Raw genomic sequence first — 16,448 nt, forward strand, 5'->3', positions numbered from 1 at the left:
CTTAAGTTTTTATGCAAACTGAATAAAAAGTTATACGACTTTGTTAAGCACGTGTCTTGAATAAATCTGAAAAACGTGATAAAAATAAACTTTAATGCTTTTTCAGGTCAGTATATATATGCACAGATATAATATATTTGTATATCTATACAACGGTGAATTCGAAATTAATTAAACGAAAACTATTGACCATACAATCTAGAGATGTGTAGTTGGTATAAACTTTTATCAAAAACAAAGAACTAATTATGACAGCAGGTCCCTTAAGTAGGAGCTAAATAAATTAACCGATTTGGTATTACATGGATCTCACAACATTTTACGGTAGAAAAACTGAGCTGCGAGACTTGTTTTTTTTTTACAGCATGTTTTTGATGGCATACACACTTTTACCGAAAACAAAGAACTAATCACCATGTCGGCTGTCATGAGACAGAACCAGGTATCGGCATTGTTTCAGCACTTTTACTTTGGTTAAGTCCGTCAGTTGTGGACTTAACATTGTAAGTAATTGTACGAGTAACAGCTCAATTTGGCGCTTCACGCTTTTTACGCTCATTCAAAATTTCGGGCTAACGGAAGCATGAAATCAAAAACGAATTCACACATATTCACTTGAGTCATTGGACTTTTGACTGATTTATTTTTGTAACTTATTCCACTAAAAAATATAAAACAAAGACACTTCCTCTGTCACAATCTGCGCTTCGGATTTCTGTGCTCTGCTGCTAGTGTTTTAATAGATTGTGCGATTCCTGCAGAAGGTTTTTTAATATGTTATTGCCTTATACCGGTGTCAGATTTACAGGTGTCAAGTCGCCTAAAAGCATGTAACATAACTTTTACGACTACTTACCGCCATCTAGCGGCAGGTAGTCTTGATCTGATGTAAGCATCTTATTTGATATTAATATTTTATCCGATTAGCTATTTTTTCTTAAAATTATAATCAATTATGCTTCAATGAAATTAAGTGTATCACCATTAAATTAATGGCTGTCTGTTAACAATTACTTTAAACTTTCTAATCAGTTTCATTTTGCGCAACTAATTTGATTCTAAAGGCCTATAAGACCCATAAGAATGTTAATTAAGACGATTTTTACGTAATAGATACTCTGCTAAGATTTTCGCTGATTTATGTCACTAATTATGTTAATTATAATAAATATTTATAACGAAAAATGTCAATGGAAACCTCGAGCGAATTACCTTTATATATCGACTAGCAACCGACTAATTTGATACTTGGTGTAGTTTTATACAATTTAAGAATTCAATGAAAATTCTCGTCATGATCGATTCATTATAAAAGAAATTAAATGTTTATGATATAGTGTTACAATCATTTTCCAAGAAGTCAAAACTTTTTGAGAAGAAATTGAGGAAATGCCGGGCGCAAACCCATCTCTAGTTATGTCCACATTACAGCAAGTCAATTGGTATGAGAATAAAAATAGGATATAGTAGAATGAAGATGTAAATTCAAATTCCAACTGAGCTTCCCACGCTACAAGGAAATGTGTTAAAACCGCACAACTAAAGTAAAATCTTATAATGTTTCATTATAAAAGTTATGAGCGGAAAACCAAGAGAGACTTTCCTTGGTTTGTTATTAAATAAATGAGTGAGTCGTTATTAGTTTAAATTAGTTCGAATAATAATACTAACATAGTGTGGTTAAGACTATAGGAATATTCGTTAGAACACTCTTAAAGAAAATTAAGTCGTCAAACGGTAGGGCGGGAACCGCACGCCTCATTAATGACGATGTTCTGTCCAAAGAATCAATGTATTTGTCATCTTTATTATCATACAAAACAACTTATACATAGTCATTGATGAGTATAAATCACAATAATAAGTTCGACCTTAATTAATATGTCAGCCTATCAATAAGCAAATATTTCTCAATATTATCATATTTCATTTGGCATGAAAAGATAAGTTACTGTTGTCTGTCATCGTAGCTGTCCTTGATCTCAACATGATCAGATCAAGTGTGTTAATGCCAACACTGGCGTCAGATTTTATTCAAGTCGCCTAAAATCATCTGACCTGAATTTTACGACTACCTACCGCCATCTAGTGGCAGGTAGTCTTGATCTGATGTAAACATCTTATATGTTAAACAAACAAATTGAAGGAAAATATTTTCTCATGAAATCCGATCTGTTTCCTTTTATAAAAAAAGGTTCACCGTGACCTTTTATGTTCAACTCGTCCTTATTATGTCGGATGAAAATCGCCAATTCATTGAGACCATTAAAATATCGAAACTGATTATTACTGAAGACAGTTTCTGTCCATCATTAACAATGAGTTTGCATAAAGTTCAGAGAGGTTGTAAGGGCTACCATATTATTACAAAGGAGAAGTTATATTCAAGGCTTAAAGGTCAAAGCAAAGGTTTGCATTGCATCTAGAATTCAGGTTTACAATAGCCCACTATCGTGATTTACATGTAACTAGCTGATGGACAGCGTCGCCCGCGGTAGCCTGTGTTTCATCTCCAATCATTAGCTAACATTTGACCAATCATGAGATTTTGGAGTTGAAGTTTGTTACGAAGCGAAGCGAAGTTGAGAATACATATACAAACCACGCAATATTTGTGCGTTCGCGCCGACGATAAAGTAGATCCGAGCCCGCTGGACGATAGTGCGAAGTCCGGCAGTATATCTATTTCAAATGTCATTAAAATCGGCCACAGGGTTTTACGCGTGAACGCGTGACATTCGGTTAGATAGACGTTTTTGTTTTCATAATTGATTTAAACTCGTGGACTCTCTAGATCTGAATATAAACAACAATGTAAATGTATGTGGACAAATCACACAAAATGAGTTAGCTCCAAAGTTTTAGATTTGTGTCGTGGAATACTAACACAACGATACTATACAACAATGTAAATGTATGTGGACAAATCACACAAAATGAGTTAGCTCCAAAGTTTTAGATTTGTGTCGTGGAATACTAACACAACGATACTATATTTTACCACATATATAGATAAACATCCCAGACACAAATCAATTTGAAAAAGATCATTTTCCATCTTGACCATGGATCGGTCGTACCAGTCCAGAGGTCGTCGCAAAATTGGAGTCATAAAAGTATAAATAACTTAAGATTCTTAGTAGTGGTAATACTATCAGGTTCTTTCACCAGAGCATTAACAAGAGTCTTCAATTGAGTCGACTAAACATAGAAAATTGTACGTGATTGAAGCCCAATAAGCTGCTATTCCATAATACTCCACATTTAACCCGGTTAGTCCGAATTGGAGGCAAAACGGCAATCGACAAATTGCAGATTGCACGCCACAACACCACGACGTGTTTCATTCTTATGCCGGCTACACACTACCGGCAAACAGTTCGCTGAACTTTGGCTGAGTCGGTATACATTGCGGTTTTTGCTTACGATAAATAATGTGTCGCATACAAAATACGCAATGTTTATTCATTCGCGTCGGGATCTGAGTTGGGTGATAGTAAGTATTGTATGTATTGGCATGAGATGATCAACTGAATTATCCAATGATGGAAGCTTGTTGTAAGACAACCTTATCAGTTTATGATAATGCTGCTGATAACGTTACTGTCTTGTGGCGTGTGGTTCCGCCCTAGAATAGGACCACTCCATATCCTCCCGTGGATGTCGTATGAAGCGCCTAAAAGATATATATATATATAGCCTAGGCTGCTGACAGGCCACAATACCATTCCCAAGGAGGGATATCGTTAAGTAGTCAGCCGGGCTTCGCAATGTCACAGCCCCAAACACAGCCAGGAACATATGGGGATGAGAGAGAGTAAGTGAGATAGATATAATAATAATAAGATGAATATTTAAAAAAATACGAATCGACGAAGCTTTATTAAAACTTCTCATTACCCTTTTTTGGTATTGTCAGAATACCGAATACCCAAAAAATTGGTTAGCTGTGTAAAATACGACAATTTTCAGTCATTAAATTATCTAATGCCTTTTCGGCTAGCGTGCGAGTTTCAGATGATTTATATTCAACTGATCTTCCCAGCTATTTTAGCATGAACACATTGTTAGCTCAAATGCCAAAAGCAATCATGCTATTATCGAAAGTGCGCATACATCAGTGCATTCCACTGAAACAAGTGATATTCATTTTGTTTTCATTATATTTGCATATACTCGCGTGGCTGTAACAAGCCGATTGCAAATCTGAACTCCAAATGTGTGATTAATGGAGCGTGCAATATCTATTAAAAATTTATTCACAACGCAATCGTATAGAAATGTTGACGGCGTACTGATATATTAAGTACTTGAGATATAGGTTGTTAATAGAGTGATTTTAGGACGGCATCAAAATGTTTGTTTGATAAGACTTTATTGCATAAGAAAAGACACAAGAATAGAAATAGTAATAGCTACGACGGACTTATCCCATGGAGGGTCCGATTCCAGTCAACTGGCAGGTAAAGACAAATGCATTAAGGTTTAAAATGCATTCCAAGACAAAGCAATGAAAGTTACAAACACAGAGGGAAAAAGAAGAAGTAACACAAAGAAAAAGAAAGGAACAATAAGCTATATTAATATAAAGCATATTCAATAAACAAATAAAATGTTTGATTACAAATGAAATGAGTAATGATTAAAAGAAAGTTTTTTTCTTTTTATTGAAGTCGTGTTTTTCATTGAAAGGGTCGAGTGACATTTCACACGACTCAAGCCATACTTCTAACACGTTTACATTACTGATTTTCTCAAGAGAATATTTGCATGTATTTAATTGTCCATTATAATAACTATTTACCATAATATTCACAACATTCAGTAGATTTCTTGAGATACTGCATACAGTTAAAGCAAACAATTTTTTGTTCAGCTAATTCAATAATTTGTCATAATATTCATTAGGTTTCTTGAGATACAGCGGGTAAATATACTCAAACAATTCAATATAATATTTTTCAACTAGATTTAACATTGCTTCGACAATTAATGTCTACAGATAAAAAAAAAGACTTAATTTTCTGTCTCGATGAATCGGTATCCGTGAACGAGTTAGAATTTAATGATACTAATTATATATATAATTTATATTTTCCTAACGTTAATGACAAAAATGTTTGGCCAGCTCTAATCAAAACCGAAATGGATGTCATCAAACAAGTAGAATTGTACATAAGAATAGCTATATTAATTACATAATTTTATCAGATATACGTAAGACCAACCAGCTATTGTAATTACAATTCTCACTAAAGTAAACAATGGTTAGCGCAGATGAGCATAATCCGTGACATACAGTATAATCACTTGATGCATTATCAGATGAATAAAGCTAGCATTGCATTCGAAACATTAAAATCTTACATATATAAAGTGCGAGCACATATTATTCAGAAGCGCTTCCAAAGTGGAAAAGTAAGAGACTACTTATAATAAAATGAGAATTAAAAATGTTTGCTTGAAGACAAACGGCCACACTAAACTGTGGAATAGGATACTTAACTTTGGTTTATTTATAAATATGTAGGTAGTTTTAATTTCAATAGAATCATTAGTGACAAAAGCAAAATTTAAAAAATTGGAAAAAAAACAACAAGAAACTGAACAATTGTTGTTTGTTTTATTTACGGCATCCGCGGAAGACCAGCGCCGTGGCTCACACCACAGCATATGTTGAGCGGAGACCGTTTTGTCTCAAGCATTACATTTCTTTTTATTTGTACTGTGCTGTATGTACTAATATGTTTGAGCAAATAAACGTTTTTTCTTTCTTTCTTTCTCAATTTGTTTAGCGGCCAAGAAAAATTGATTTATTTCTGCCTCATTTAAATACATTCCTTTCTCCTAGTTTCTTTTAAAAGGTTGTTTTGTGTTATTGTTTATCTTGTACCTTTTTTTTTCTCAGAAATCATTACAGCTTCAACAGAATGCGCGTGCTACCAATCAACACTAGCCTTAAAGATCCATGGACAGCGGCCAGTAGAAAGCGGTCTTTGATCTCGCTTCTGATGATAAATACCGAAGTAATCGCTTAGCGACTGAGTGAAAACGAGAGTGGACTATGAAGCAGATAATCGTATGTTATGCTACTGTTTGAGGTTAATTTTGTTACAATTTATTTTGATTTTGATGTATTATAATATCTTCTTTACAACTAACATCTAAATAATAAAGTTCACTCGAAACTTTGGTCGTAAATCTTTTAAAAAGTTTTTAATCACCTAAAAAAAAAACATCGGAAAGTTTTTTAAACAGCACTGCGGAACTTTGTCTTGATTTACTTTCAAACATAGGCGGCCATCTTAACCACTAAACCAGCGCTTCATTAATTTTCAATTCTTTTGTCAACGATTACACAAAAATGTATGTAACGATGTTATTTATGTACGGACAGACCGGTCCTGACAGGTTCCACTTGGCAAGTAGAGCAGGCAGGGGCTAATGAAATATTTATCTGATTTTACTACCGAATGCCGATGCAGTGACGCTCTAAACAGAATTTATGGACACTTAAAAGTAATGCATCAACATTTTTTTTCTGTTCTAAAAATATTCGATTTTGCTTGCAAATCTTAAATTAGAAATTGTATCAAAAATTTACCACTATTTATAGATAACAGTCGAAAGTTATTCAGGAAAAACCTTTAAAGAGATTTCGAAGATTACTCTGAAGTAATAGTACCTATAATATAATAATTCAATTGAGTTATTTTTATCCTGAAAATTTAGCTGCAAACAAACAATTGTTCTTCGTTGGTTGGTGGCACACACAAGTCATTTCGCAAAACCGAATATGATAATTCACAATAAGAGATTTTGTGGCTGCGCTGTTGGGATTAACTTATATTTATGTCTTTTAGGTATTGAAGTTTGTTTATATATTTAGATATATATATATATTGCTCGTAATAAATTTACAATACTTCCGTACCATTCCATTTTCTTATGACTCATAAAGTATTGTAGTACTTGCAGAAACAACTGGCATTTAAAGTACACTTAACTGTGCACTGAGTGGTTATTATTCACAAATGGGAAGCTTAACATTACTTTAATAAAAGTATGTACATTAAGACACATAGGTACTATATAATACTTCCAGTAATTAAAGTATAGTAACTAGACATAAACAGCATTAACCTTGAGACAATTGATCGTAATCGCAATACTAGACAATGATTTTTATTGCACTTATTAAAGTATATGGTCCGAAATGTTTGAAAATTAAATAATTAGTTTTTTTTTTGACATGTTTCACACTCGATCAATTCGTAATGATAACTACAATAAAAAAAGACTAGTTTTAACTTCCGTCCGTTGCATATGTGACGATGACATTTATTTAGGTTTTTAGGATCATATAATAGTTATTTACCAAATTTTATTACATAATTTGGTATTGGGAATGCAATGTGACTTATACTTGCATGTGTTACATGAGGTTGTCTTTTATTCTAGTTTATATTCATTTGTATGTTATATTTTATACATATAATCCACAAAATAAAGAAGAGACTAATACCCATTAACAGACATTAATGGATATTAGTCACGGTTGACTGCAAAAGAAAAAAGGTTCAAGTTCAAAAGTATGTTACTTTTTAATTAGCTATATATTTATAACACTTAGATTATTCTCAAAAATAAATAAATATACGAACAGTAGGTGAAAATTAATAAATGGCACAAGATATTCAGAGTAATCAATCGACTCCTGCGCAGCCTTGATAGTTGACCGCTGCCGGACAGCCTTTATATTAGTAGGCGTTTCACTTGCATAAACTTGCTGACGTACCTACTTGGTTTAATTTTGCAAATGTCGTACTCCAAGTGTTTACAAACAGTCATAGATAGCACAAGTCCCGAAACTTGCAGAGCGTTAACACAACGATGCTAAAATAACCAAGAACCAAGTAGCTGAATACAATTTTCAAAAACATTTTTCCAATCAAATTACAAGTAAATGAACCCGACATTCAAAGGGCCCATTACTTAGCGTTTCGTTTTGACATAAAATAAAATCGAGTAAATTTATTTGGAATTGATTTTCAGGTAAATATGGCCCAATAAACAATTTCAATTTTATTGATCTATCAAAACTAAAATGTCATACTTAATATTAAATGGAAGATTAAAGGTAATATTTTATTTAAACAGACTAGTTTATAGCCACAGCTTCGCCCGCGTGAATTTCCCACGGGAACGGAGCTTTCTCTGGGATGAAAGCCTATGTCTGAAAGGTATGTTTGCGAAGTTTTAATATTTTGAGACAAAAATTCGTCGAGTAGATAAAGCGTGAGGAGTTAACAAACAACCAAACAAACAACTCAATATCAGAATCGTAGTAACGTTCAACTTAGCGTGATTATTTCGTAGCATATTTCTAAAGTGAACTTTTTGTACTAGCACACGTGCCTCTACGTTATGAACCCGAGACGATCGTGATCGTTGACAAGTGCCGATCAGACTCCACAATAGACGTAATTCGCCACGCCCAGCCACGACGCCTTTCATACGAATGCAAACTGGTACAAGAAATTGAATCAGTGACCCTTTGTGTCCAGATTGGACTAATTTTAAACCTTATGACCCCCACGTAAGAGATAATATTGATCAAAAAAGGCAATAATTGATTTTAACTGCATATATAAAACTAGAATGATGGCCAGGTCCTGCTTGTAATATATATAATGTATATAATGTAACAAACGCAAGACATTTTAACAACAAAAGTTAGACACAGTTATGTACGAGTATATGGATTGTGGACTGTATAATTTTTCCAAAATTTATATTATTCCAAAGTGAAACTTATGAGTAAATATCATTTATGGCAATATTTTGGGCGACTGAGACAACTTGTGGCGATGACTACTTCACCCAAACACTCTTCCCCGCACAGATACTCAATCAAGGGAAAGGCTAATGAGTATATAATCACTTTTGCGTTTAAAAAAGGCTACAGTCAAACCCACAGATAAAAGAAATACAATGGTCAAACCATGGATTTAGTAAGTACTTCGTACTAATTTCATGGGTCAAACCTATCAAAATTCCACGAACAAGCCACAGAATAAGCTATAGAGGTTACATTTGTCAAGTGGAAATCGCTAGTCTCTGACTATCCAGGCAAACAGGCCAGAACAGAAAACAGGCGCAATAATATGTATGCCTGTATGTAATTTAATTATCAAAAAATTTGCAAATAAAAATCTCTTATCATATGACTTGTAAATTTTGTATAAACAACTAATATATGCATACAAAATTGCGATTTCCGCGGGCTTTAAACCTCGCCTCTGCAAGCAAGGCAATCGCCAACAAACCTCGAGGCCACACGGAAGTCCACGTGTAAAATTTTCAACAGCATAATTTTCAAATTAATACACTTGTTTTTTAAACTGGGTCGCCGATTAAGATATTCTATAATTATGCACAGAAATCTTCAAAATATTTTGTCAATCATTAGGTTTGCTAATGCCTATTAATGTATTATAAATACGAAACTTTGTGAGTAGTATGTTTGTTACTTGTTCTTTCACGCGAAATCTACTGGACGTATTGTTGTGAAATTTGGTACACGGGTAGAATATAACCTGGAACAACACATAGAATACTTTTTATCTCTAAATTCCGACGGGAGCGAAACCTCGGGGCGCAGCTAGTTTATAATAACTGAGTGAAGAGCAAACCTGTGTGGTCCGAAGGGCGCTGGTGACGGCAAGCAACGCCACTGCAGTGGCGCACCACCACACCGTCCGCATTTTGATAACTGGAACAAATAGACATGCATATTATTATATACTTATGTTTATTATTTAGTTATTAACCCGGGTGATATGAAAAATATAGTAAATTACACTTAAGATCTTAATTTTCTGCCTGTCGGAGCTAAAAATTACAGAAGAAGAATGGTAGTTTTAAGTTTGAGTTATATTATGTTTTGTTTCATGTGCAATAAAGCTTATTGTATTATGAAAATCATAATGATTACATTTCTGAATAAGTTTTCTGATACAACTTCTAAAATAACAATTTTACAGCGAATATAAGTTTTATATTAGCTGATTGGCCTCTCTTTCGCACCGCAAGATCCGCAAGTTCAATGCCACGTTTAATGATTCGTAAAGAATATAATATAATATTTACAAATATACATTATTCATGAGCACATCAACATTCTTAAGTTTCTGTCGACCATAAACGTATATCAAACAGGGCGTCAGTCTATCAGTGCATCACTTTCGCTGCCTAATAAATTGCAACTTTCCTTTTCAAACAGTTAGTATTACTAAATGTTAACTTGTATGACGCAACTGTTCAGAAACAAAGCGTTTTTAGAACACCTTGGAGATATTTAAAAGTAAATAAAATAATATTTTACACCCATACAGCTTTGAGAATCATTGAAACTGGGTAATGTCCCTGAACGTCAACGTCAAGGAAGAGCACCAAGAAAGAAAGTAAGAAACATTGAAAGAAAAACGTGGTGCACTCCGGGAGTGCCGGCAGAAGTGAAAACTTGAATATTAACGTTGTGCACTTTTGATGTCTTACGAATTTTCGATCAGGGTCACGTGTCCTGACGCGAGTTTAACATTTTTTACCCATCACAAAAAGTGCACAACGCCGCTAAAAAAGTTTTCACTTAAAGAAAATATTTCCCAAAAACATGAGTGCAAATATACAATTCATATTCGGTATACTTATATACCAGTATTTTTTATATTCCGCCTATAGTTATAATTCATTTTAACATAAATTTATACAAATTGATGTCAAAATGAATTAAACCTCAGCTATGTGGATACGGCTATAACAATCATGAAAACAATCTAAAATATTTACTAAATATTGCACAAAAACCGATCAGTATTCGTAATTACCGGCTATTCATCGGAGACATTGCACCAGTGCATGCAACTGTCGCAATGCACTTTCGCTGACCACGCGCCCACTTGCTATGTGGAGCGATGACACCACTGATGTAACACTGAATTACAGTTTTTATACTATAATTACTACTTGTGACTGTATTTGACGTGTTAGTTACAATGTTCATTGAATTTACGTTAGGTTTAGGTTTATACACAAGAGTTTACATATTATAAGAATTGTGAAACAAATGTGGCGTGTCAGAGCTCTCTCAAGTTTCACGCATTTTCGTTGTCGAATCTTCTTCAACCGCGCTTTGGAAACCAACAGCAAATTAGCTTTATGGAAATGTTTGACATCGGGAGATGTAAGTATAACGTCGAATATTGTAAATAAATAATTTTAATTGAACAAACTCCAGGAAAAAATGGTGAGTGTCGTATAGACTTCATTAAATATGCTTGTTGAAGTTGACGGGTGGTAAATAGACAAAAAAAAATAATATATTTATAAGCAACATGCGCCATAAACACTATCTCGAAGGTCAGTTGAAACAGTTAACAAACTCGAACAGTTATAAAAGCACGCAGCTGGCAAGCTTGCTGTAATGTACGTCAATTATTTTATAGTTAGCCGTAAATATTTAATTAACTATCACGCTACAATATATCGCAACAACAGTGCATGGATTTTTCAAAACAATGTTTTTTAGGAGAAAGGAGTTGCCTTCTGACCGCCTAGTTGCTAAGAAAACTGATGTACAATATGAATGACTTTGATTGAATTGAATGGAATTGAACTGAGAGGAGAATAAAGATAAAAAAGGCGACTTAACGAATTATTGATGTGCGTTTAGGTGACTTACGAGTAACATGTGAACGCCAATGCCAACAATAACATATCAATATCGATAGGAAAGAAGAAGTGCAAGATTAAGATAAAATGTAGGATTATTGTTAGCCGTATCAGTTTTTACAAAAATCCGCTAAAATCACAAAAAAAAAAGTAAAATAAAATCGAAATATAACGATTCAATAAAAAACTTCCGTAACGCGTAAAATGTAAACGATTACAAATTAAGTTACGTGCTCGATTGTGCAAAGAGCGGCAATGTGTTTCATTGTGCCAGATATACTTGGCACTACGCTAGCCTAGTTTTGGGGACATATGGACTGTTTTTAGATACTTTATTTATTTCTAGAAAAACTTACTAGGACGAATTAGGAAGCGGAGCAAATATACTAATTTTGTGTGTGTAGAAAACACAAAAAAAAGATCAGAAATAATGATGACAACGGCGGATTTATCCCATAGAGGGAATCTTCGCTTTTAAACCGTTTCCAGTCCCATATTGGCATATAATATGACTTATGGACTATCTCCTCATTTTCAACTGTACCTGTTTCCAGTGCACATTCGGGGCTGCGACGCCGCGAAACACGGGGTCAGCTTAAGAAATAAACGTTATAAGTTTTTAGGATATATAGTGGTCGTAATCTAGGGCGGAATCACAACAGGTGACTATATCTATCTGATGACAATATTGCTGAGAAGAAATTTTGAGTAAAATTTATACTTACTCTAATCGATAGGATTAGAGTTGATTCGTTAACAAATCTATTTTACTAATTGAGGTATAATGGTAATCTTCAGATCAAATAGAAAATACATTTCATCAACGGACAAGTCTTTTACTAATCCTAAAGTAAGTTTGTTTGTTTACTTGTTTGTTTGTTACTCTTTTCTCTTCAGGCTCTATTTATTCAACCAATCTTTTTGAAATAAACCTTTTTGAAATGAACACATAGAGTACGTTTCATCCCGGAAAAATACTGTTTCCGTGGAAAATTTACGCGGGCGAAGCCGCGGGTAACAGCTAATTATTTGTAATGCCAAGGCCAATGCACAACAGAGCAATCATTCAATTATAGAAATAGATTTTTGACATGCAAAGTAACATCCGCATATACAAAGTGCCACAGGAAATTTAAAATTAAACTTTTATATACCAAATCCAATCGCATCGTCTTACTTATTAAAACTTTTATGTTCGTGATGCTTCTATGTTATTCATTATATATTCTACTAGCTGTGCCCCGTGGCTTCGCTTCCATCGGATGTGTTATTTTAGGTTATTATGTACCCGTGTACCAAATTTTATAACAACCCTTTTGCGTGATAGAGTAATTAAAAAACATACAATTAGACATCCTCACGAACTTTCGCGTTTCTAATATTAGTAGGACGAAATTCATGAGTTCTTGTTAAAACGTGATTAATTAAAATGTTGTGAACAATAAAAAAATAAATGGTATTATCTGGTAAATGGTATTTTATCCATTTCTTACTTGAATAGTGATGACTTAACAATATGTTGATAATTCTTTTTTTATAGTTACATACATGGAAATACATTTAAGAAAATTTTATTGTATTTATAAAGCAACAATCCATTTCCTTTCATTCTTCAATCAAATTTAATTGAAAAACCATGCGTTATAAGATTTATACCATTGTTATACGCGATTCTAATGCAAACTCAAATTCCGTTTTTAAGTTTAAGACTGTACAGTGTGTTAATAAATTAGCTATATATATATACGAAATGGTTAGATATGTACCAATATTAGATCCTTTATAATAAGTTTTAAGTTACCTACTTCTTAAAAAGAGTCGACATTCGCGTACTATGTTTAACTTGACACTTCTAATGTATATTGATAATATACATACGAAGTATCATATAAGTATCGTATGAAGGAGCTCAACGGCGCAGTAGCGCGCTCGACTTGTGATAGTGGCGGCTAAGACACTCTCACAATGGTCGGTCATTGGATGGATGACCAAAATTATCTCGAGCTCCACCGTGCTTCAGAAGGCACGTTAAGCCGTTGTTCCCGGTTGTATATGCAGTCGTTAGAACCCGCCAATCCGCAATGGGCCCAATGGTGGGTCATGGCCCAAACTCCTTATCCGTCCTTAAGGAAGGCCAGTGCGGACGTTTGTATGGCTGTTGATGATGAAGTATCCATAATAAGAATGTCCCAGGACAGAGATAGTTGGCGTAGGCGGAAAGCCTGGCCTATGCCCAGCAGTGGATCACGGAGGACTGCAGATGATCTCGATGAATATTATATGTTTTGTAACAACCTATACTTCTATACGTTTGACGTCAATAAGTGATGTATATCATCCTAAATTGAATAAAGAATTTTGAATTTGAATTATAATAGAATGAGTGAGAAAGGTGATGTTTGCCGAGGTTGCAGGATGAATATAATTGTTGTGATGTATTAATGTAATTGTTCATTGGAAATAAAGATTGCATGGTCTGTGGTTTTGGTCAAGGAGATGTTGAGTCTAGGCTTGCCTGTGAATAAGGCTCTTGAATTTGTAAACTTTATAGTCTTTCTCATCCTGTTGAATTCGTAGCTGTGACACCACGAAGCTCGAACGTAAGAATTAATCCTAGAAGCTTTGAAGATTCGACTGTGATTTTATAACCGGCCGCCTTTCTGACGGGAAATGCTATTAAAGCAATAATTCTAAAGTCTAGGGTAGTCAAACTGTATTTTTCTGTGGTAACATAAATTTACCAGTACTAACAAATACGACAGTAAACAATACCAAGCCTAACAACATAATTTTCTGCGACTGCACCGTCCTGACCTCCACGCAATGGTGGACATCCATGTCATTCATGTCTCACATCATCATAGCTTGTATTAATTACCCAAGTAATAACCAGTAGGCCAGCCGGGCGAGGAACCCAGAATACTTGGTACTTTCCGGCTGCCAACACGCGATGTGAATACATTTAATTGTAATTATAAATTTTATTAACTAGCTTCCTCGTCAATTCGGTATTTAATTGATTGATTTGTAGATATAAATACAGGAGAAAGTACAGACAAGGAAAGTAGATGTATATTTGTTTGAATAACTGTCGACAAATTGCTGATATTGTATATTATATACATATGTGATTAACTTGCCAGCTGTTTGCGCCATTTCCAAAGGACCTCTTTTCGAAATTTTACTAGAGGAAGACCTTGGTACAAAGGTTGTCTGCACTCTCCGTCTATTTCTGCCACCAAAAAGCAGTGCTTGCATTATTAGTTGTGTACCGATATAAAGAGTGAGAGTTGTGAGTGAGAGAGACAAAGTAATAATATATAATAATAATAAATCTTTATTGTCTCACTATGGTGAGAACCACCACCACTAAAAAGTTTACAAAACAACTTAAGAATTACTTAAATTATCTTCATATATTACTTAATAAAAATGAAGAAGGATAATGGTGGGTTGATACCTAAACTAGGAGGATTCCTGTATCTCAGGTTATCAACCCTCCACCCCAGTAAATGTATAAACAAAAAAAAAAGAACGAAATCATAAAAATGAGCGAAACAATGCAATTTACCTATTTTTTTAAACTACCCTAACACAAAACTTATTAGGCGCAGGCGCAGGCGCAGTAAGTAAACAAGTGAGTCACACACTAAGCTGCCCATGCCTATTGCACCGGCAGACTTTTTCTAATACAAAAGAATGGCGATAAGGATTTGGTTCGACAACATCAACTGTGGACTGAGGTAACAAAATTACAGAGAACTATGGCAAAATATTAAGATCTTCACCCCTGTGATACCCCTAGTTTTGCAGACGGTGATCCATCAGGTGGTCCGAATGTTTGTTTGCCTTCTAGTCAGTTCAACAAAATCTTCAAACAGCGGTTGGAGTCACTAATCCTAAACACGCAATATACCTTCTAGATTTTTTACAAAAATTAATAGATAAACATATTCCTTATTAAATGTTCCTTAGAGATAAGAAAAATAACCTTGAACATGTCTCAAATCATCAACGTATCTGTCTCAATCAACAAACAATGCGCTAACATGTTTGACACATCAATTAACAATGGCACAGTGCAGGGCAAGGTCGCGTTCACATGCTTTGTGTCATAGCTTTGTATGCTAATGCCTCATTCACATGGTGTTTCAGGAAGTCTCGTGGTTAGGACTCTTTCCATATAATTAAGTTCATTTAGGATAAACCTCAACGAAAGATCAATAAAATTCTGCTATTGTATGCAATAGCAGAATTTTATTGATCTTTCGTTGAGGTTTATTGGTTATAAAGTTATTGGTTTATAATCCCTTCAGCCACATTGGAAACTATCGTTTGGAAAATGGTTTCCTAACCACATATTATATTTTTCTTTTTTAGAAACCGGGTTTCCAATAAAGGTACATAATTCTCTTTTAGAAACGGGTTTCGAATGAAGACAGATAAATCTTCTTTGGAAACATCAATAAAAACTATGTACTTACTAGAAATGGAGCATGCAAATAAACATTTTTCATGAGAAGGTAGGTAAAACTCCTTGATAACAAATAAATTCAATAGTGATATGAAACTCAAATAGTTATTAAGTATTTTTTACTTTCTAAATATGTGTTATAAAAAATTCATAGAAATTCAATGCTAAATGACAGTTAAACTACTGAACGATATTTATATCAGCGTATAGATTGATTACTAATATTTGTTCCAAATTTGCC

The 16,448-nt window shown here is 34.1% G+C and overlaps 1 protein-coding gene across 17 annotated transcripts in view; it reads right to left on the minus strand.

The window, feature by feature from the left end:
- LOC128669194 (mucin-2-like) overlaps nt 1-16,448 on the minus strand; it is an 84,523-nt gene that overhangs the window by 57,493 nt on the left and 10,582 nt on the right. For all 17 annotated transcript variants that reach the window (XM_053743798.1, XM_053743807.2, XM_053743800.2 and 14 more), the window contains one exon: nt 9,696-9,775. In XM_053743798.1, coding sequence (XP_053599773.1) covers nt 9,696-9,767 — 72 coding nt within the window. In that variant the 5' untranslated portion in view covers nt 9,768-9,775. The remainder of the gene's footprint in view (nt 1-9,695; nt 9,776-16,448) is intronic.

The sequence above is a fragment of the Plodia interpunctella genome, chromosome 4 (assembly GCF_027563975.2).
Source record: "Plodia interpunctella isolate USDA-ARS_2022_Savannah chromosome 4, ilPloInte3.2, whole genome shotgun sequence".
Classification (NCBI taxonomy): Eukaryota; Metazoa; Arthropoda; class Insecta; order Lepidoptera; family Pyralidae; genus Plodia; species Plodia interpunctella.